Source organism: Chrysemys picta, chromosome 1 (assembly GCF_011386835.1).
Source record: "Chrysemys picta bellii isolate R12L10 chromosome 1, ASM1138683v2, whole genome shotgun sequence".
In the NCBI taxonomy this organism is placed as follows: domain Eukaryota; kingdom Metazoa; phylum Chordata; order Testudines; family Emydidae; genus Chrysemys; species Chrysemys picta.
In genome coordinates this window covers 174,732,935-174,757,316 of record NC_088791.1, presented here as the reverse complement: position 1 = coordinate 174,757,316, position 24,382 = coordinate 174,732,935, and the positions used below count along the sequence as shown (strand labels likewise).

Here is a 24,382-nt window from a genome sequence, read left to right as displayed (position 1 = left end):
GAGAAGAGGAAATACCAAATAAAGTTGGTTTAAGTCAACTAGCTCACAGAATAAGGTTTGGAAGTTATGGATTTACAGAGAAATTCGTTATGTAGATTTAAATCAGAGAGAGAGTTTCCAATTTCTTTTCCAATAAAAATGATTCCACAGATGTGAAAAGTTACTACAGCTACAACTATAAAAATGAAGTTTGACAAAGGGAATAATGATTGCTCTGGTTGGTGTCCAAGTTAGGAACACGTCATTAAAAATATTATAGGCCATGTGTTCAGCTGAAGTAAACCGGCATAGCTCTGATGATATCAATGGAATTATGTCAATTAACTCCAGTTGAGGAGCTAGCCCAATGTGACACCACTGCATTTTCTTACAAACCAGAATTTTAAACATGTTTTCAAAAGCAGTTTTTGTGGTTGGGAAATGGTTCCGAACTCTCTCTATATGGCACAAGTCTTCCATTTATCCCCAGGGCTGGCTCCAGGCACCAGCTTCTCAAGCAGGTGCTTGGGGCGGCCGCTCCGGAGAGGGGCGGCAGGTCCAGGTATTCGGCGGCAATTCGGCGGACGGTCCCTCAATCCGCCTGGGAGTGAAGGACCTCCTGTCCGAATTGTCGCCGCAGATCACGATCCTGGCTTTTTTTTGTTTGTTTGTTTGTTTTGGCTGCTTGGGGCGGCCAAAACCCTGGAGCCGGCCCTGAGCTCAATGAGCCCTGCTGTACCTCAATTCCGCCCTGCCCATATGTCCGACTCCTGACTTACAGGAATTATTTCTAGTTACCGTCTCCATGCTTTTTCACAATTCAGCCTCTTTCCTGAATCAAAGCAGTGACAAATATGCGAGCACCTATTCACTGAAAACTACCATTATACCAATGGATTTCACACAGGTTATGTAGCACCCATCAGGTGTTAAATAAAATGTTAAAGAGCAGTCAAACAGTTGAGAGCAACTACGACAAATATGAATCTAGATCAAGATTCCTTATAGTGCTACAGTAGAAGTTATTCAGAAGACTTTTTCCCCTCCAAACTGGTATACATAGGTATTTGAGAGCTCTTATAAGAATTATAAGGGAAATTATGCTATTCCAGAGACTACTGTACGGCAACTGCTGGCACACACTGACTTTTTAATGGCCACCATATTACACACACTATAATGAAACACAAAGCACATGACTGACCTCCTGAAGCCATGTGTTTAAAATTCAGTGACGTTGCTCTTATAGCAATCAATTTCTGAGTGAAATATTTATCAGCCTAACAAAAACTCAATGTGTCCAGCCAGGTGGAAGTCATAATGTTCAGCTAATATAGATACATAGAAACCCGACAATACAATTACAACTATTTGATGGCTACAAAACTCTTGTAGTATCAAATGCCTTCCAGATGAGTTACACTATAAAAGCCAACAAGATAAGAGCATATTAGCAAAAGAAAATAAAGGAAATAGTTTCTACTGTGGGTTTGCAACCAATGAGCCTGAGTTATCTAATGTCAGTGGGCATTTAGCATAGAGTTCAGTGCAGATTGTGCTCAGTGCAGGGGTGAGGAAGGAGAAGGAAAAAGATGGGTTTGCCGAAGTCACCCTTTCACATCACTAACTGCCCCCTGGTGCACGTATGTGCAACCACTTGGATGTTCTAACTTATCCTTGCTAGAATGATTCCCTAGTGATCATTTTGCCTTGTGGATTAGTATATTATGTTTCAACTCCCCCATTTCTAGCCTTTACCGTGTATTCTATGCCTGAGCAGGGAAGTGGATACTGTAAGGCTGTCTTTATGCCACTGGAGGATTCCCCAGTGCCAGGGAAATCCTCAGCTGTCCCTTTAGGGCCTGATAATAGTGACTTAGCAAAACTCTGGTGGTGTAAAATGATTTTACAGGGGGCTGTAACAGAGATGTGAATCAGGCCCTATATCTTCAGAAAACGCATGTTTGTTAACTATCTTCAAACCCTCCCAGGTAACCAATATAAAATCTATGCATTTAAACAAAATATTTTTAGGGAAGTAGATTTTCATTCAGTGAAGGAATCTTCCTTTCCCTCTTTAAAACTTGCAATAGTCTGACTGGATACTATGGTGATGAGGGCTGTATAAGAACCTAATTAGAATAGAATAGTCCAATGCTGATTAAACCCACTCTTGCTGCACAGAGCCTAATTAGTTACCACCTAGTATCAAACCTTCCATTCCTGGGCAAACTCAAAAGAGAAGCTAGCCAAAGGTCTTCCTTTTCTTTTATTACTAACACTTGGGTGTCCTATGCAATTTAGACTGGAAGCTCTTTTGCAGAGGACCAGGTCTTTATTTCTCTCTGTATGGCCCCATGCCCACTTTTTGGAGTTCAAAAATGTACTTTGCATGCGCACACACTATTTCCTAAAATGTGGTGTTTAGGGTTTTTAATTTTCAATTTTCATCTTCTTAAGGGCACTATAAGTATCAAAATATTTTAGCTGTGAATTGCCAACCTAGACTGTGTGCAAGAGACAGCAGAAGGTTATATGTAAACAATGATAGTTTGACAAATGCATGCATCTCTTACACTGTAGGATTTATATTCCTTTATTCAAAATACATGTACTTGTAATTTCTTATGAAGAACAGGAATGTTATTCAAATGTTTAATAGAGTATATAGACTAAACCATCAAGATCACTTTAAAACCATCTATCAGATGCTGTGTCTTAAGCGATACAAGCCCCAAAGAAGGATGTTCTGGCCAAAGTATCAGATGTACTTTAGCATAAGAGCATCATCAGGTGTTACCTTGAATAATTTATGTTTGCTGATGCCAAAAATGTTTTAAACAGTGTTAAATGTGTCCTCATTAGGGCTGAACAAACCCTGCAGTATCCAGTTTGTGTTTCCAAGAACTAAGCCTTGCAGGATCCATTTGAGTGGACTTGTAATACCCAAACCTCCAAGCAAACAAGTTTCCTAGCAACTGTGCACTAAGGCTTATCTTGTGCTCTCGCTTCACTTTGTTTGTTTAGGAATCCACTGCTGTGGGAAAGAGAACATCTCCCCTCTCCTACTGCAACAAGGGGTAGTGGAGAGTACTATGAAGACCTTAGGGACTCGAAAGCACTCAGCCTACTTTGTGACTGCCCCATCCTTATAACTTTGTAATATTCAAGTTGCTACTGGGTCCCTGGAAGATTCTCCAGAGGTGGCCACCAGAATGCATCCAGGAGCTGAAAGGGGACAGGATAAATACACAAACCCTTTCCTCCCAAAAGACAACAAAGATAGATTTGCACAAGTGGTGGGGTTGCTTCTTGGCCTTAAGAACTGTATCAACCTGTCTCTGCTCAAAGTTTGTGGATTTAAGCTGATGCTTGTGCATTTGGCCAAAACGTATCCAGATTTCAGGTGAGTTCAAGATACACATGAGCACAGACCTTGATCATGCCCCTCAAAGTCCCGTGTCCTTTCTTAAGCTATCAGATTGGTGTAATTTTTGTGGATCCTCCTCCCCCTCTTTCATTCTCTGCAGGGGTCCCAGAAGGCTCTTATTGGCCCACCCTCCTCCATTTACACACTATCTCTGCGTTATTTCACCCACTCACATGGTTTCAACTACAATCTTTATCTCCAGTCCCGACCTGTCCCTTCCCTCCAATAGCAAATCTGAGCCTGTCTTTGAATCTCCTCCTTTATGTTTCATCATCCATTGAAGTTAACAAGAGATAAAACTGAACTCCTGGTTTTCCCTCCCAACTCACTCTGCACACCACCCATTCTGTCATTGAACACCTACACCATCCTCCCTGTCACTCAAGCCCATAACGGGAGGTTCACATCTTTGACTTCTCCCTCTCGTTTGCATTTTACAAAATCAAGCTGTGTCCAAATGTTGCTGCTTCTTTCTCCATTATATTTGTAAGATCCACCCTTTTCTTTCTATCCAAAAAGTCTTAGGACACATCCATGCCCTCATTACTTCCTATGTGGATTACGGTAATCTCCAGCCTCCCAAACACCTGTATCATCTCTCCTCTTCACAGAAAACTGTCTGCTAAGATCATCTTCTTTGCCTGTTCTAATCACTTCACCCAATTCTGAATCCTCCCACTGTACCCTCTTCTAATTCACTAGATCACTTTCCATCTTCCTGGTCCTCATCTTCAAGGTCCTTCATAACTCTGCTTCCCATTCTGTCAGCTCTTGTCTCATCACATTAGCCCTTCAGCTTCTCTGCATGTTTGTCAACTTCTCACATTACCTTCCCTGAACTAGTCCGTAAGCTGACTATCCTCTTCTCCTTCAAAATTCACCTCTGCCAGAAAGCCTATGCTGCAAAGGGTTTAGACCTCTGTCCCTAAGTCACATTTTAGAACAGAAAATGACTATGGGAGGGCAGAGTTGTATTAAGGAAAATACCCAATTGAAAGGACAATAATGAAATTGACTGGGACAAAGACATGCAGACTGGCCTGTGAAATATAGGCTTTGACAGGTGGATATTAATCACTGAGGATACAAAGACTCTCAGCAAGGTGAGAGAAAGCAGAAAGTCATGTTAGGGCTTGCCTACATGGGGACACTCAGGAAAATTAATCCAAATTAATGTTTAAAGTGGATTACTTAAACCACGCTAAACCCCTCTGTGGATGATCTTATTTAGAACTGAAGTGGCCTTAATTCGGTTTATCTTAATTAAGGTGCTTTTCACTGAATTGAACTAAACCAAATTAAGGCCCCTTTAATTCTGAATAAGAGCCTCCACACAAGCGTTTAAATGAGGTTTCCTTAATCTATTTGAAAAGTACATTTGGATTAATCTGCCCGAGTGTCCCCATGTAGACAAGCCTTAAGATATATGGGGATGCTAGGTTCTTTATAACAACAAAAATTTGTAATTTTTATATATTTGATTTATCTTCAAAAACATTTGTATATTACTTGTCTTTTTAGACTATAAAGCTCTTTAGGACTATTTCTTTGTACATATTTGTATAGTATCTATGACAATGCAACCCCAATACAGACTGGCCACTAGTGTAATAAAAGACATTAAACAGTTAGTATAATTATTAAGCAGATTTGCATCTAGGTTCACGAGGTTCCATAAGCACGTTTCATTGATGCAAATGGTCTCACAATAACACATAGAGGGTAGAGGAACACACAAATGTACAAATATTTTTGGTATTGGCAAGGGATGCAGATATTCTGTTCTTGTTGGTCATATGCTATTCCCTAGGTTTGTTGCTTTCATAATCTGGATGGCATCAAGAAACAAAAGCTTACCATAGCCAATATATAGGAAAACTTCTTAAATGCCCCCTCACATTGGGTTCACATTACTGTCCTTCTACTTAAAGGGTGCAATAACACAGACGACAGTTGGCACCAACCAAAGCAATCTGCATGAAAATCCTTTCAGATACTCAGTTGCTTAGGGACAAACTTGAGTAAATGGCAATAGTTACGAAGCTTTGTGCAAAATGAGCAACTACATTGAATGGAATCTGGGAGCACACCCTGACAGACAGTATTCCCCAAATACAGAAAGCCAGAAACTCTTCTACAACTTGCAAGCACCCACTCAGCACTTTCTGATCACTCAGGCTAGACTCACCATTAGGTAAATATTTGTTAACAGGAACGCTAACATTCGCCAATACCTCCAACACCAAACAAAATTGGCTGGAGTTGCAATGAAACCAGCCTACAACTCATTCTGATGGCTCAAAATCCAATCTGAGAAGTTATTTCATGCTCATTTTTGCACTGGACATAGTAGATTCATAGATTCTAGGACTGGAAGGGACCTCGAAAGGTCATCGAGTCCAGTCCCCTGCCCGCATGGCAGGACCAAATACTGTCTAGACCATCCCTGATAGACATTTATCTAACCTACTCTTAAATATCTCCAGAGATGGAGATTCCACAACCTCCCTAGGCAATTTATTCCAGTGTTTAACCACCCTGACAGTTAGGAACTTTTTCCTAATGTCCAACCTAGACCTCCCTTGCTGCAGTTTAAACCCATTGCTTCTGGTTCTATCCTTAGAGGCTAAGGTGAACAAGTTTTCTCCTTCCTCCTTATGACACCCTTTTAAATACCTGAAAACTGCTATCATGTCCCCTCTCAGTCTTCTCTTTTCCAAACTAAACAAAACCCAATTCTTTCAGCCTTCCTTCATAGGTCATGTTCTCAAGACCTTTAATCATTCTTGTTGCTCTTCTCTGGACCCTTTCCAATTTCTCCACATCTTTTTTAAAATGCGGTGCCCAGAACTGGACACAATACTCCAGCTGAGGCCTAACCAGAGCAGAGTAGAGTGGAAGAATGACTTCTCGTGTCTTGCTCACAACACACCTGTTAATACATCCCAGAATCATGTTTGCTTTTTTTGCAACAGCATCACACTGTTGACTCATATTTAGCTTGTGGTCCACTATAACCCCTAGATCCCTTTCTGCCGTACTCCTTCCTAGACAGTCTCTTCCCATTCTGTATGTGTGAAACTGATTTTTCCTTCCTAAGTGGAGCACTTTGCATTTGTCTTTGTTAAACTTCATCCTGTTTAACTCAGACCATTTCTCCAATTTGTCCAGATCATTTTGAATTATGACCCTGTCCTCCAAAGCAGTTGCAATCCCTCCCAGTTTGGTATCATCCACAAACTTAATAAGCGTACTTTCTATGCCAATATCTAAGTCGTTGATGAAGATATTGAACAGTGCCGGTCCCAAAACAGACCCCTGCGGTACCCCACTCGTTATGCATTTCCAACAGGATTGGGAACCATTAATAACAACTCTCTGAGTACGGTTATCCAGCCAGTTATGCACCCACCTTATAGTAGCCCCATCTAAATTGTATTTGCCTAGTTTATCGATAAGAATATCATGCGAGACCGTATCAAATGCCTTACTAAAGTCTAGGTATACCACATCCACAGCTTCACCCTTATCCACAAGGCTCGTTATCCTATCAAAGAAAGCTATCAGATTGGTCTGACATGATTTATTCTTCACAAATCCATGCTGGCTGTTCCCTATCACCTTACCACCTTCCAAGTGTTTGCAGATGATTTCCTTAATTACTTGCTCCATTATCTTCCCTGGCACAGAAGTTAAAGTAACTGGTCTGTAGTTTCCTGGGTTGTTTTTATTTCCCTTTTTATAGATGGGCACTATATTTGCCCTTTTCCAGTCTTCTGGAATCTCTCCCGTCTCCCATGACTTTCCAAAGATAATAGCTAGAGGCTCAGATACCTCCTCTATTAGCTCCTTGAGTATTCTAGGATGCATTCCATCAGGCCCTGGTGACTTGCAGGCATCTAACTTTTCTAAGTGATTTTTAATTTGTTCTTTTTTTATTTTATCTGCTAAACCTACCCCCTTCCCATTAGCATTCACTATGTTAGGCATTCCTTCAGACTTCTCGGTGAAGACCGAAACAAAGAAGTCATTAAGCATCTCCGCCATTTCCAAGTTTCCTGTTACTGTTTCTCCCTCTTCACTAAGCAGTGGGCCTACCCTGTCTTTGGACTTCCTCTTGCTTCTAATGTATTGATAAAAAGTCTTCTTGTTTCCCTTTATTCCCGTAGCTAGTTTGAGCTCATTTTGTGCCTTTGCCTTTCTAATCTTGCCCCTGCATTCCTGTGTTGTTTGCCTATATTCATCCTTTGTAATCTGTCCTAGTTTCCATTTTTTATATGACTCCTTTTTATTTTTTAGATCATGCAAGATCTCGTGGTTAAGCCAAGGTGGTCTTTTGCCACATTTTCTATCTTTCCTAACCAGCGGAATAGCTTGCTTTTGGGCCCTTAATAGTGTCCCTTTGAAAAACTGCCAACTCTCCTCAGTTGTTTTTCCCCTCAGTCTTGATTCCCATGGGACCTTATCTATCAGCTCTCTGAGCTTACCAAAATCTGCCTTCCTGAAATCCATTGTCTCTATTTTGCTGTTCTCCCTTCTACCCTTCCTTAGAATTGCAAACTCTATGATTTCATGATCACTTTCACCCAGGCTGCCTTCTACTTTCAAATTCTCAATGAGTTCCTCCCTATTTGTTAAAATCAAGTCTAGAACAGCTTCCCCCCAAGTAGCTTTTTCAACCTTCTGAAATAAAAAGTTGTCTCCAATGCAGTCCAAGAATTTGTTGGATAGTCTGTGCCCCGCTGTGTTATTTTCCCAGCATATATCCGGATAGTTGAAGTCCCCCATCACCACCAAATCTTGGGCTTTGGATGATTTTGTTAGTTGCTTAAAAAAAGCCTCATCCACCTCTTCCACCTGGTTAGGTGGCCTGTAGTAGACTCCTAGCATGACATCTCCCTTGTTTTTTACCCCTTTTAGCCTAACCCAGAGACTCTCAACACTTCCGTCTCCTATGTCCATCTCTACCTCAGTCCAAGTGTGTACATTTTTAATATATAAGGCAACACCTCCTCCCTTTTCCCCCTGTCTATCCTTCCTGAGCAAGCTGTACCCATCCACACCAACATTCCAATCATGTGTATTATCCCAGTAAATAATAAAGACTAGAATTCACAGGTAGATATTATTGTGTCGGGCACTATATAAAAACACTTGATAGGCAGCTACTGTGTTCTGCAGCTGGTGGGTGCAGAAGACTGACAGCACTGTATGTGCTACCTTTTCCTTAACTTAATTAAAATAAGGATTTTACTTGGAAATCATCTCATGTCTCTCTCTCTATTTTTTTTAAATGGGCATTGATATTACAGTGAGGATATAATAAGCCAATGATTAAGATATTAGATAGTTTTGCTTTCTGTATATGATTTGTGTGTTAAGTCAAATATATTTAAAATTAAGTTTTGTTACATGTTTGGCTCCAATATTAGATACTTTGTAAGACTAAAAAGCTACATTTAAAGTAAAATGAAGTTTTGAATGACTTTTTGTTTTTTAAATTACAGCTATAAGGCATGAATATGCAGAAAATCATTTTTCAGAATAGTCTCAACTCAGTTATGTAAAGTAACTGCAGCTATTGCATAGACTATCACACGATTTCTCTTCTGTTTTCTCTTGTGCTATTTTTCTATAATTTTGTTTACAGAAGAAAGGGGAAACAAGGAATGAGGTGAAACTAAAGAGAATATTATACACTAATGCAGTCTACTGGAAAAGTACCAGGTGTTTTAGAAGCCATTCCACTGTATGTTTTCTTTCCTTTAGAAATCAAATAATCTAAGAACATGTATGAATAGAAACTAAAAAGCTTTAATCATCAGGTACACAATAGGAGGTAAAAATATCAAAAGAGCTGGCTGGTATTAAAGACCTAACCTTTATTTTATCCCCTTCTCTTTTAGAAACAGTTAATTTTCTAACTACAAAGCTTATTCTACATAATCTTTATGGTATAAAAAATCCAGTCAGCTAAAGACTACATCAGGCCCTTAAAAATCAATGCACAAATCCTTGTCATGAAAGTTATGCAAATGACTATTTTCAAAGATAAGGGTCACAAAGTGCTTTAGATCATTTCACTCTACGAGAATGCTTTAGTCTATCAACTGTCACAAGGAATGCAGAAAATTGAATTCTAGCACTGAATATTATATGTTAGAGCCAAAGTGAAAAGTGACAATAAGGATTTTTCTTAATACAATGATTCACAGTCGGTTCTATTTAATTTAGGACACTCTCAAAGTAACCCCAAATAATAGATATAAATATAGAACTATAATGTGGGGTTACTTTGAGAGTGTCCTAAATTAAATAGAACCGACTGTGAATTGTTGTATTATTTTAATATTATATATCAGAAACAGACTATATGAATAAGTGCATAAGGAAAATTGAATAATTCCCTATCTTAAAAAAGTTGACTTTTTTCAAGCTAATTCAACACAACTAAAGCAAAAGGAAAGCTAAGTTTAAGTTTTACTGATAGGTATATAATTATACTTTTTTATAAAATCCATTCTACTTTGCCAGTGGCTTATCAATAAAGGCATCTTAGCTGCAGGCCAATTATAATAGAGAGGATTATAGTACAGTATGTTAGCATGGGCAAAAATATCAGTAAAATATATATTGCAAGATCTACATATATTTATATGGTTATAATAGACAGCAACAATTTTGTGTGTGTGTGTGGCTGTGGACATTGCTGATGCTCTGAAGCTGGGAATAGCAGAATTACTATAAAGACAATGGCTTTATATTTTCAGTAAAAGGACTCACAGGAACAATTGTCAGTGTTGTTACTGTACAAGAAACCCTTAAACAGCTACAAGATTCACTGTTCCTTTATTACTTTCATCCATAAACCTCCAAAAAGCAATGTGCCCTGAATGCAATGAATTTAAATAGAGTAAACACTCTGATATTTGGTTGGCATGATTTGGCATATTATTGAATATATGTTATACTTTTCTTCATTTGAAACTCTGAGTCTCTCACACATGCGCTGCCACCAAGTAATTTCCATCTCTCCTCTGTAGGTAAGTAACACTAGCTATAGAGCTGAGTGAATACTTGGTTTTTTCAGTTTGGTGGCTTAACTGAAAAATCTTATTTTTATTTGTTTGTTTTGGGTTGAACTACAACTGATTTTTTAGAAACAGAAAAATGTTTTGTTCAACCTGAAATGAATCTCTCTCTCTTTTTTTTTAGTTTCATTTTGGGTGTTTTCTTTACTCTTAGAATTTTTTAAAACAAATATCACTAAACTTCAGAATGAAATGTTTCAAATTAAAATGTAAAAATATTTCCCTTTGAAAAAGTAACCCCCCCCCCGCAACATTTCAGTATTTTTTTTTTAAATCTTTTTTTTTTATTGTACTGAAACTATTTCTCAAATTTGACTTGAAGTAATAAATAGCTTTAACAGAAAAATTTTTTTTTCTCCAGCTCTATACCTGAGAAAGTAGAAACCAGATGTAAGATGTTGTCAGTATAATGAGCAAGCACTGTAATTAGCTCCCCACTCCTCATCAAATTTTAAAAGGAAAGGGTGAACCAACATAATTTACCTAGACATTCAAAAGGCTATGACAAAGTCCCTCACCAAAGGTTATTAGGGAAAGTTGTCATGGTATGAGAAGTAAAGTATTGTCCCATATAGGAACTGGCTAGTAGTAATAGTAGTAATAAAAGGTCACTTTTCATCATGGCAAAAGGTTACTAGTGGGATGCCATCAAGACTCCACTGTAGGATCAGTGGTATTTAATGTATTTTTTTAATGATTGGGAAATAGGAGTGAGCAATGAGATGGCAAAATTAGCAAATGAGAATATTTAAATAGATCAACAACGGAAAAAGATTGAGTTATTTTTTCTGTGTGTTTTGAAGCTCTTAATGGTTTTCAAACCTTCTCCCTGTGACTTTTACGAACAGGTATCTGGTTTCACATACCATCATCCCACTTGTAGTCAAAGTTTACTGGTATGAGTCCTACACTTCAGAACTTAATCTTCAACCTCTCTCTTTCCTCCAAATGTGTCTCACTTTCTTCCTGCTCATTTTCTATCACTACTTTGAAGATTTCCTTCATTTAATAATATTTTTAGAATAATTACACTCTATATATCATCTTTTCTTCAAAATTAACCCTCCATGTTTATGTGAGCTTAAATTTCCAGGAACAGTCTTATTATACTGTGTATATTTTTATTCTCTTATATAGTGCTTTCACATGTCACTTTATTTAAACAAAGCCTTTGAGATGCAATCTTAACTATGGTGCAGATTGCGTGCCACCATAATATTGTTGTTTACTATTTTTATTATTTATTATTGTAGTGGAGAGGAATTCAAACTTCTGAAATGAGGAACCCATAGCCCTCAAGCATCTTCTTGAGAAGACAAGATGATTTACCCAACAGTAAAAAAATAACAGTTGAAAATGTCAACACCAAGTGGAGAAGGTAGCCGTACAACTTTGATTAATTTGAATGAGAGTTCTACAGTGAAATTACCTAGTCAGCTTTGAAAATATTAACTAATTTGTAATAATGCCCCCCCCCCAAAGACAACTGTTTATCCAAGGATTGGGATCTAAATTGGTATTTATATAGGCTTTATTTTAAAATAAGGATTGAAAGCTCCAGCTACCAAACTGCTTCAACTATTTTAAGTACTAACATTTTGCCCTGTTTTTTTCTGTCCCTTTCCTAAACTTGGCTTCCTTTTACTGGCACTTTACCTCCAACCGGTGGCTTCTTACAAGGTTGCCATCAAAGTTGCTCTGTGAATTGAATTGCTGGGGGATATAAAAAAGCGAGGTGACTGACACTCTTGGGAATCTAATATTGATGTGCCATTGCCATGCCACAGCTTGTTCTCAAAGAAAATATTAACTGCTTTTGATGTCTTACATGCTTTTCTTCTACATGCTCTTATTAAGTCCCATATTTCAAGTTCGTGTCTGGACATGTCTGCTTTGCATTTGTCATATTCCTCATATAAGAATTAAAAATGGTATTTACATTCCAAGTTAAGGTTAACAACTGTAAGTATTATAAACAAGTTAGTAGCAGAGAGTTAATGTTCACAAATGGTTACAGCAGTGGGTTGGGACTAGAGGTCTGGAAGCTAGAATTCCTGGAGTTCTGTGTTGTTAAGGAACCTTGAGAAAAATTACAACTTCCTGGTGCCTCAGTTTCCCTATCGGTAAAATCAATAGAAATACTTACCTGTGCCATAAGGGCACCGTGAGCCTGAGATATTAAATAAATGTTGACAAAAGTCTTCACGATCCTCTGAGGAAAGACATGATGAAGTGAAAAGAACTTTTCCACAATGAAAATGGCTGAGAAACACATAATTCCCACAAAAACAACGAAACGCTCTTTATTGTCAATTTACAAAATTAATTTAGTGCTTGAAAAAAAAAAAAGGTGATGGGGGCAGCCCTGGGAACCGAAGTCCTCCATTTAACCTCAGAAGGGGTATGGCACAGCAGAAACAGTACTGGCACTCACATGATACAGTGTAATCTAGTACAGAGAGATATAGTACAAACTTCCTCATGTTGACAAACCAATGTGGCTCAGTCCTGAATCACATGGCTCACTTCCAATGGTTAGTGTAATAATATCCATGCCTTTTCAAATTTTAGTTTCTACTAAGACTGAACAAGAGTGTCAGCTGTATTTGTAATGTAATGTAGATACTTATCCAGTAGAAACTTGGCTAAGACAACCAAGTCACTTCACATATGCCATTCAAGAGGAGAAAATGGTTATACAATATATTGTATACACAGTCAGGCATCATTAGTAGATGGAACAAAAATCTCAGAATGGAAAAAAGGCAAAACCATCTCCAGTTGTATATATGGCTAGTGATTGTGCTTTCAAAATAAATATTCCGTTAAGGTGAAAGGCAGCTTCTAACAGAAGAATTATACAAGGTTTTGGTCCAAAGAAATTATAATATATACCTGACCCTATCTGTGGCAGTGTGTGGAACCCTTATTTCAGCCTAGAGCTGGAGCCGCCTCAAATCATTTTGTGGGAATGTATGATGTCCATTCTACCTTACATAGTTTTTTCTGCCAGCTAAGGAAGTAGAACCCTCTTGCAAACACATGATTTGCCCATATCCAAATTTCTGGAGGGTGGTGGTGGTTGGGAAGCAGCAATGAGAGTGTCTACCCAGCTCTAATGACAAGGTAAGCATGCAAGGTTACTCATACATGAAAATGAAGCAAATGAATATGGTGATTATCACAGTGATAACTCAAATTCACATTAAAATAGTTTCATGCATCTTTCTATGCAAAGAATATTTGAATATAACAATAATTTTGTCCTAGGAAGGTGCAAGCAAATTTAAGTGGAATTGCAAAGAGAAAATCAAAACAAATCATACCCATCACTAATGGTCTTTAATTTAATCTATTGCTTTCATGCAAACACTGATTTTGGAAGATTTCAACATCCTCCCTCAAAAAAACACCAACAGACAGACAAACAAAAATTTCAATCTACCTACAGTTGTTTGTTGTTGACTCCAAATATATCAAAATTGCTTGAGAAATAAGTTACATAATTAAAACAGAATGAAAACTTTTACTTACCAAAAGAGAATTAGATCGAAAATTATGTGAATATTGTTCAGTGAAGTAGTCTGTATTGTGGTCCAGTCTCTGATGTCCTCCATATTCTGGTGCATCAGAATCCAACGCAATTTTATACTTAAAACAATTTATTAAGGAACTATCACTGTTGTTAAATGTAGAAAAATGCTGTTTGGCATTGCACATCAATATATTCCAACATTTTAAAAAAAAACAAAAACAAACCACATTAAACCATTCAAGAGGAGGAAGAGGGTTGGGGAGGATGGGAAGAGATACATGGTCAACTACAGAAACTCCACACTTGTATCTTAGTGTTTTCTTATACACTAAGTTATAGCATTTCTTTTTCCTATTTACTGAAATGTCCATCTTATGACAGATTCTTAGGAAAGACAAATGTGATCTGCTGTCCTTTGCAATTTCCTGTCAGTGATATATATATATAACAGATATTTTTAAATACTTTAGTTTAGGCAGATATCTATGATTGACTACACCAATCATGCAAGGGAACAAACAATGAACAAAAAGGGAATTGGATTAAAACCAATATTTCTTAAAGTACCTTGACAGTGATAAATAACCAAATATCATAGGCTACTGTGATTTAGTGGTATATTGTCATCTTTAAATTGGGTTCAGTGAGTCTTGGATTAGGTGATTTAATCTGATAGTGATGAAAATACATAGTTTTAGTCTAAATAAACTGATACAAAGTTAATTAATACAACTCTGTCTGGAGATACAGTACAGAAGCCTATTTGTTTTTATTTGGGGGACAAATACATGTATTGTTAACGGAAAACATTTTTTTAAAACATAGTGTGTCTGGCCACAATTATACAAACCCAAGGATATAATTTATTACCACGATATAATTGTCACCCTCTTTGGAGTAATTCACAACCATGAGTGCCAGCCTCAGGGCAGACTGTCAAAAAGCAGGGCAGAAACCCCAAACTGGTTGTATGTTCTATAATTAGATTTCATCAATCTGGTGTTAAAAAAAAAAAAAAAAAAAAAGTGAACTGAAACACTATAACAGTCTTATCATGGAATTACATACAGTCCCATTGGGAAGTCTGTCTATCTTGCCACTCGGGAAAGCTGGACTCAGTGATAGTTGGTTGCCATACACTAAAGATCAAAAAAAATTCAAGTTGCTTCCAGTCCTAAGAGACTTACCCCTGATCAATTTGTACCTCAGATATCATACCAAAGACAATGCTTGTAGCCAATCCTATAGCAAACTAACTAAGGATTGATTAACTAGGAAAAAGAAATGAAAGAGTTATTTAAAGGTTAAAGCAGGCAACATATATACACAAATGAATTATAGTCTATGGTTCCAAAAGGTGGCAGTTGTAATCTGTCAGGAAAGAATGTCTTTTAGGGCTAACCCAGGTTGATCCTGGGAATCTCTGCTTTATTTCCTAGCTCCAGTCCTCTGAGAATCCAAACATCAAAAGAGGAATAAAAATTTTTCTTATTTCCCGGTTTTATTTTCTTCTTCCAGCATTCAAGATGAAGGGGTTGGCTTTCTTGCACATAGCACCCTTACAGGTGTGAGAAGGCCATTAACCAAGTCTTTGTAATGTGATGTTCTACAACGGTTTGTTCAGTTTTTCTTGATAAAGTGTGGGGGGACCACTCCTCCTGCCTGGGTTCACAAGATCACAGCAGACATTTTTACAATTATAAAGTAAAACTTACATATTACCCTATAGCATGGGATACAGACATTCCAAGTATGATTAATGCATGCAGCAATTTGTAAGTGTTTTATAGCGTCTAACCACATTCTTACAAGTCTAACACCTATCTTGAGTAATACTAACGTACAAGTAAGCTGGTCTGGTTCCCACTATGAATTTGTCAGTGCCCAGCTGATATTTACCGCCTTGGCAAGACCTGGCACCTGGTCTGTCAGCGTCACAACAACAATTATTAAGGGATGGACTAAAGTATGGAGTGCTATATAAAAGAATTTAGTAGTATATGGAGTCAGGATTTTTTGCATAAAATAAAAAGCTGAATCTAGATGAAAATGGAAGAGAAAACTATTTGCATCTCTTACAGACAGCCTATACAGAGAAATATATATAATGACCTTAGTTCTGCCCTGTAGTGTGTGCTATAACCATACAATTACAATTAAGGCATTTTACTGGATGTGGTCCCAGATTATATTAAACTGATTTGTGTGTGCGTGTGTGTGTGTGTATCTATCTATCACAGTTTAATATAATCTGAGGTCACATTTAGTGAAATGCCTTAATTGTAATCATATGGTTGTTGCACACAGTACTGGACAGAGTTTAGGTTCGGGGGGGGGAGGGGGGGAGGGAGACATTAATTGTATGTTTCAATACCTTACCATGTTTGGATTTCTTTTAGCTGTAACTTTAATTTTTAATCTCCAGAATTTGTAAAGTTTCATTTTGGGATAAATAACATCCCTGTAATATTTTTGGCCCTTAAGTTACAGAAGCATACTTTCAATCTTAGCTAAACTGTAATATTTTTTGGTCTTGGAGTACATACAGCAGATAGGAACATGTCTGAAACAGTGTTTTGTAATCCACCCACTTAATTTTGGACCATAGAAGAATCTTGTTTCAATGGAGGCCTACACTAATAGGATTACAGGAGAGTAAAGCCATACTCTTTCATTCAATGGCTCTTAAACTGCTCTAAGGCGTCTGTGTTTGCTCAGCCTTTCAATAAAGTGCCTGCTCAAAGTCCAAGGATTTTGATGTTAGGAGAATTGCTATCATTTATATCATTCTGCACTACTCTCTTTATATCAGTTGATGAAGCTTAGAAATTTTCTTCAAAGTTACAATCCACTCAATTTAAGTGTCTAGTAACAAGAAAGAGAGTGCTTAAAAAGTGACAATACAAAAAGCAGACCAATCTAAAAGTAAATGAAATGTTATTTTGAGATATTTCAATCATTCAATCCATGTGATTACAGTGATTTCTTTGGAAAGAAGAATGATCTTTAGCAGAAAGTCTATAAAATGTCAAAAGCAATTAAGCTTTTAATTAGGGACACCAATGACCTCCATGAACAGTATTTCCTGTGGGGAAGGCAATCACTGGAGTGAGCCAGAGATTGCTAAACCACTGTGTGTTTTCTAGAAAGTTTAACCAGCTAAGACAAACAGAGAACATTGGCTATCAGAGCAGGCCCTAACAAAATCTCTTCTTTTTTTTGGAATGTTAGTTAAATGGGACTTTATTGCCAGCTTCGATCCACAAAGCCTTAAGTTACAATTGTACACTTGCACAAATATATCTGCCCCTTTATTTTATAAATATGTCCAAATTACCCCTTGTTTGTTGTCATGAACCACATAAATAACCATAAACTACAACTTCTAGTGGCTCTCTCTGGTACCTTTCCAAGCTTAGCCTCGGCAAAGGCTGCTGCTATGCCACTGTATATTTTATGAACATGGCGGGGGAATGTCTCCCTCAAGCATTTCACTCTTTGCTTCTATGATCTACAGTATACATTACATTTAATAATTTATCGATCTTGTTGAAAGCTTTGACATCTTTAATGATTCCTTTAAAACTATTTACAGCAAAAGTAATCTTCATGGCTATGTTACCATTAAAACAAATTATCCCATGTTCTTAATTGAGGGTATGAAAATATCTCCAGCAATGCTTTTAGATATCAAGTAAACACCATTCTCTCGCCTCATCCCATAACAAACATCCATACAATTATTCACATTCTCGTTAATGTGATTCAAATGTGTTTTAAAATCGTAGCAAACTATACATTTCTTTAGATTCTCATTCCACTTTAGACCTCATGGAGAGCTGGATGAGCATCCAAATTTGTGAACGCTCCCTTTGTTAAAACTTTCAATGACTGCTATACCTTTTAATTAAGTGTGTAACAGAAGTATTTGCTTTTGCATGGTAGCCTCTTCTGCTTCAGCTACAAAGTGTTGGAAATACTAACTTGTCTCCAGACTATGAAATAAAGCCTGATTTCTGTTCAGTTGGATGCCTTGACTGTAAATGTCCTAAATCAAATACAACTGAGAAAAGCAGCAAAACCAGTGAACCCTTGTATACAGAGAGCTTGAATGGAAAAGCTGTCATTATCTACCACGTTAATTACTGAATTACTATGCTTTTATGATGTTTCGAAATACATATTTTAATGCAAATAATTAAATTTAATCTTATGCATGCTTAATGACACATGAAACACCACTAAGTAAATGCAAATAATGTAAAATAGCATAATTTGTATTTTATGCCTCAACTTCTAACACAGAAACAGAATTCTACTAGGTGAAGCAATATCTTTTATTGGACCAACTTCTGTTGGTGGAAGCTACACATTTTTGAGCTACACAGAGTTTTCCTTCAGGTCTGGGGAAGAAAGCAGAGTGTCTGAGCTAAGAGCTCTTCTTTAGGCAGAGTTGATCAGAACTTGCATTGACCCCTTATAAAATGATGTAACCCATAGATTATAAACTCTTCATAAAGTAACTATTCCTTTCCACACTGTCTGGTTTGAATCATATATGCATGCGCGCACACACACCAAAAATGAAATATAGTAAAATAAAATAACTTGGCTCTTCTAGATCATATATAAAAGAGCCCCACGAGGCAGACTTTAATGGCAGGTTCCTTACCAGTTGAAGAGGTTCTCTTTTCCTCAGCCAGGCAATATCAAGTATCCAGATAGTAGGGTTACCATACTTAAATAAAAAAAGAGGACCCTCCACGGGGTCCTGGCCCTGCCCATTTCCCATCCCCAACCCCGCCTCAACTCCGCCCCTTCCCCGCCCCAACTCCACCCCTCCCCCCTCCCACTCCCAGCCACGCGGAAAGGGCTGCCCGAGCGCTACCAGCTTCACGGTTTGCCGGGCAGCCCCCAGACCCTGCGCCCCTGGCCGGCGCTTCCCCAGCACAGCGGGAGCCTGGGAGGGGAAGCGCCCAGCCGGGGGCTCAGGGTCTGGAGGCTGCCCGGCAAACCGTGAAGCCGGTAGCGCTTGGGCTTCGGGCAGCCCCTATGCCTCCGGACCCTGCGCCCCCAGCCGGGCACTTCCCCTCCCAGGCTCGGGCGGCGCAGGGTCCGGAGGCATGGGGGCTGCCCGAAGCCAGTAGCGCTCGGCTCTTAAACAGAGCCGAAGAGTCGGGGAGGAGCAGAGCCGCCGTGGCCGGAGGCTCTGCTCCTCCCCTGACTCTTCGGCTCTGTTTAAGAGCCGAGCTGCCCTAGCGCTACCGGCTTCGGGCAGCCCCCGTGCCTCTGGACCCTGCGCCGCCGGAGCCCGGGAGGGGAAGTGCCCGGCCGGCGGCTGGGGTCCGGAGGCAAGGGGGCTGCCTGAAGCCCATAGTGCTCGGGCAGCTCGGCTCTTAAACAGAGCCGAAGAGTCAGGGGAGGAGCAGAGCAGCCGCGGGAGGGGAAGTGCCAGGCCGGCATTTTCCCGAACATGTTCGGCTTTTTGGCAATTTCCCCCGGACGGGGGTTTGAGTGCCGAAAAGCCGGACGTGTCCGGGAAAACCGGACGTATGGTAACCCTACCAGATAGTATTCTTTTAGAGACAAATTCAGCTCTCTTCCCCACTAACCAATCCAACTGGTTTAGAGGTCACTAGATGCAGAGGTAGGGCTTATTTGTGGAGCCTATACAGTCATGCAGGAGGGGGCTGAAGACAAATGTGCTCCAGCAGAAGAGCGAAGAGGTATGAGAACTCAGATCTGCATTACTGACTATAGACAAGCTCCAGATCCAGTCTCAGGAATGAAGAGGAAGAAGAGGGAGATAATTCATTGCCCACCCATGAAGAACCCCAGTACACAGCCTGACCACTTGGGCCAAACACAATGGGGGATCATTGCCACATGTTCTTTCACCTCTATTTCAACCAAGAGATGAAACTAATGCAACATTGCCATTAGAATGATCTAGGGTGACCAGATGTCCCGTTTTTAAAGGGACAGTCCCATTTTTTGGGACTTTTTCTTATATAGGCACCTATTACCACCCACTCCCAGTTGCTATCTGGTCACCCTAGAATGATCTCAAGACAAAAGCAGTGAAGAATAAAAAAATAAAAATACAGTAAGTGGGGAAATCTATGAAAAATTATGTGTTGGGAGAGCAATATGCAGGAAATGAATTCAGGACTTTTACGGGTATATAAGCAGAATCACTATGCTCCCTAAGTTATCTTCAATAAGACTGAGCACTACTGGCGCTATATAAACATAACCTGAGCTGTAGTTAAAGGTTATAGGTCAGCCTACAGTCATATAAAGAGAGACTATGAAATGCAGGAAACTAGGTTAATGCAACATTGCAGTTCAGATTTAAATCATACAGAAGTGAAAATTTGCAGTTAAATTTACAAAACAGCTATACCTCTGGCATCCTTCCACAAATGTAGCATTTTCTATTCATACATCTGGAGTCAAAGATAAAAAAATTTGTATTTTTTCTCTTTCTTCATACTTAAAAACATTTGATAGCTACATGTGATAAACCCCAATCTCTGTATGCATTTTTAAAACGTTTAAAATAATGGGTGGCTTAGTAATACTTGATTTTTTTCTCAGCGCTTGCTACCACTTCTTGACTGAAAGCAGGGAAAAGGGATACTGTCCTGAGGTCAAAGGTAGGACAGAGAAATCAGCAGATAAAGTATTAGATCAAAAACTCGGCTGAGAAATTGCCACCAGTAAGAAGAAACAAAAAAATCCTTTCAAAGATTGAACTTAGGCTATTGCTTCTTCAAGAAGTGACAAGGGAGCAAGAATCATGACAAATGAGTGGGTGCTTCCTTGTTGCACAGTGAGAGCCACATGGGCAGAGAGAAGGTGAAAGCCTTTGATCCTTTAAGCAGTCCTGGGGTCAGCTGGCTCCTGTACCTGATGAAGGTGGCAGTAGTCATGTAGAAACAGGAGCAGCAGAACTCTCTTCATCCACGCCTCTCCTACTGTCTCTCTCTATATAGCATAGCAATGGTATCGCCAGGGTAGAGAGTTGTAAGCTCTACTTTTAAAATATCTAGAATGCGAAGCAGTCTAATGATGCATCTTGGTGAATCCCCATCAGTTCACACAACGAAGACTCTAATTATGGAACAAATACTGATTGTTGTATTTTTATTTGTTTAGTTGCCATTAGGTTTTTATCTGTGGCTTAAAAAAAATAGTTAAATAAATTCAAGGCCTTCCTCTTTATAAAAATCAATGATGCATCATCTGTTCATTAGTCTCAGTTGTTAGCCTTCTTCTTTCTTTACTCTTGCTTTGCTGTGGACAGATATTTAAGTGTCCCACTTTTTACATCCCTTTGCATGCCCTGCAATGTGTTCTTTGTTCCATCAAATGTCACTTTGTCATTATGTAGTGCGCAGTAAGTGGAAATTTCCCTGAAATACTTCATGATACCCTTTTTTCCCTTCTTGTCTTGACTCGTCTTGTGCTAGCACACAGGAGGCAGCATACTCTTCATAAAAGACACAGTAGTTTTAGGTCACATTCTTTATGATTAGGTAACTAGTTAAGATAATATACCTATTTTTGCCCTTTAACTGACCCTGCATTTACAGTTGGTCAGGTTCTGTGTCCTCATCTATATCTTAGTCTGATCATCATCCACCCATTCAAGAGTGGAGTATCTCTAATGTCTAGATAGAACTGATCCAGAAATGGTTTCCTTCCTTATCACCTTCTTCAAGCTTGCTATGCCTTTCATCACATCCATTCCACCTCTGGACTCAAACTTCTCTGTCTTTGAGCGGTGACTACTCTTTGGGATTTCTCCATGTAGGCATCTTTCTTCTAGCAAATTAATTGCCATTTGCATTTCCCTCCTCATCCTCTAGAGGGAACACTTGTGCAGGTGTCTTCAGAAATGAGGATTTCAGTTTCTGCATTGGACTGTCTTAGCTCATTTGGTAGGCACTATACTGCTCTTTTCTAACAACAATTTAAGATTTTAAAAAATTATAAGGGAGCAAGAAATATTCAATCCTCCTTAACTAGGGAATGTACTATGGGATTGTCTACATAAGTCTCTTTGATAATATTAAATCATGTACACTGTCACATTAACTGAAGTCACTAAATTGCATTCCAGTCCGAAAACAGATAGGACGTACTGTATATTCTAATGTAAAAAGTTATGCAACATTCCTGTGTTACAAGATTCTGCAATATTTCCATTAATTTCCTACTATAGATTTGTACCTCAAATTCTTTGTTATTTGGAGAACACCCATTATCTCTTTGGACAAAGTATCTGAAGTTTCACCTACCTACCTCAATCAGAGAATTTTGCCAGATTCCAAAAAGAAAATACTGCTTAGCCCCATTTACTTAAAGGACCTGATCTTAAATCTTGTTTGTGTGCAAGAAAAGACATTAAAAAAATGATGAAGTCATCTTTGGTACAAATGATACAGGTGGATATGAGAATCCATGTCTCTACTGGAGGGAGATGTGCAAGTGAAACCTAAGAATAGGAATCACATTTAATATTTAAGACTTAAATATCAGTCCAGGAATAGGTTTCTGAAACATTTGCCTAGATGTCTAGAAAATATGTCTATAAAACAATCAAAACTTCTATTAGTAAAATTTTATATGTAGCAGAAGTCCTTGTCTAATTATGAATATGAAATATAATGCTTAAGAATTCTGAAAGAACTATTTCTATTTTTTTAAAATACGAGACGCAGGAATTACTGCTGTTAGTTTTGACGATCTAGAAGCCTTTAATGTCTGACTACACCCCTAAATCAGCAATTAAACTGGATCAAACTTGCTTTATCCCCATGAGATCTTATAAAGTAATCTACAGTATGGGTCTCTTAATTGGCAAAATACATGCAGGCAACTAATGAGACTTGAAAATGGAATAGTTTATTGCACCTCCCAAAGGCTATTTGGGAAAAGTTAAAAATTCTGCACTGGTTTTTACTCAGCACTATATTCTACAAGTAGACAATGTGAGAAGGCTTTTTTATTTCAGATACAACTAATTACATTTAAAAAGAAATCACATTTTTATATAGAATGAACCTTTCTGAAGCAAGTATTTGACTCTGAATAACAGTATTTGACACACGAGGAATATGGAAGCAAAACGCTAAATCAAATGATTTTCTGTTCAGCTATAATGTTCTTGCAACAACAATTAAAAACAAAAATAAAAAATAAGTAATGCAACACAAAGAGAGAAAACATTAAAGTCACTAAAAGATTTTCTTCTTTTTAATAAAAATGGCTCTAGATCAAGTCTCATCTCCTAGCCATCCTGCACACATTCTCGCCATATATTTTTGTTGCAAGACACCATGGTGGGTCAATCCCCTGCAACTATCATTAAAATGTTAACTGAAAGCAAATAATTGGAGAAGGGCCCTCAAGGTTAACACCTTTGGCTGTGGTTTTGTGCTGAGCAGAGTTTTAACACACTTTAAGGGCAGCATTGAGCAATGTTTTCCTTATATGGTAACTGCTCTGTTTCGGGTAGCTTTATGGGGAGCCTTTAAGCATTGTTAAAGTAATTTTTAAAAGTTGGGTGGTTTTGAGAGGCACTTCACACATTCCTTCCTCACAATGTTTTGCTCACAGCACTTATCAAGTGCTAGGCAGGATTACTCCCTTGGTTTTCAGTGGTGAGTGTTTGGTGGTGGTGGAGGGGGAAAGGAGGAGTTATAAAAGTACATTCAGTGTCATAAACCTTCAATGTTAATTTAGTTTTGTTTCCCTTGTCTGTATTATCACATAAATTGTTAACAAAGCCACAAAGACATTTCAGTTAACCTGTTTTCTGTTTTTCATTCTGGTGCTTTGGATAGCGACAGTTATTTCACTGTCATGAACCCCCTTAAATAAAACACATTAGCAAATTCATGGCCCAGGAGAGCGGGAAGAAGAGGGCTTGTGGGAAGGATGAAATTGTTTGCATTTCAATGGCAGCAGACTTCTAAGAATTCACAGTAATGTACTGTACATTCTGCCACCCCATCTCAAACATGTGAGAAGTATCACACTGATCATTCTCAGAAAAGAAGATGCACATACAAGTGAAGTGAACAGTAACTTTTATTTACATACTAACATTCATCATAGAGTTAAAATGTTTTTAACAGGAACAAATTAACCAAAAAAAGTCAAATTCTCTGAGAAGTGGGCAAACACTGATGTCTATGGACACCTCCTCACCTTTTCCTTGCCCCTCAGCCTGACAAGAGGTGGTGGAGGGAAACGGATGCGGAATATCGTGCAGGGAGACAACTGGGGATATATCCTGTGTGGGCTTGAGGGCAGAACACAGGCTGGGCTACAGGA

At 38.5% G+C, this 24,382-nt stretch overlaps 1 protein-coding gene across 4 annotated transcripts in view; it reads right to left on the bottom strand.

The window, feature by feature from the left end:
• GBE1 (1,4-alpha-glucan branching enzyme 1) overlaps positions 1-24,382 on the bottom strand; it is a 285,371-nt gene that overhangs the window by 3,268 nt on the left and 257,721 nt on the right. For all 4 annotated transcript variants that reach the window (XM_065575460.1, XM_065575466.1, XM_065575471.1 and 1 more), the window contains one exon: positions 14,035-14,154. In XM_065575460.1, coding sequence (XP_065431532.1) covers positions 14,035-14,154 — 120 coding nt within the window. The remainder of the gene's footprint in view (positions 1-14,034; positions 14,155-24,382) is intronic.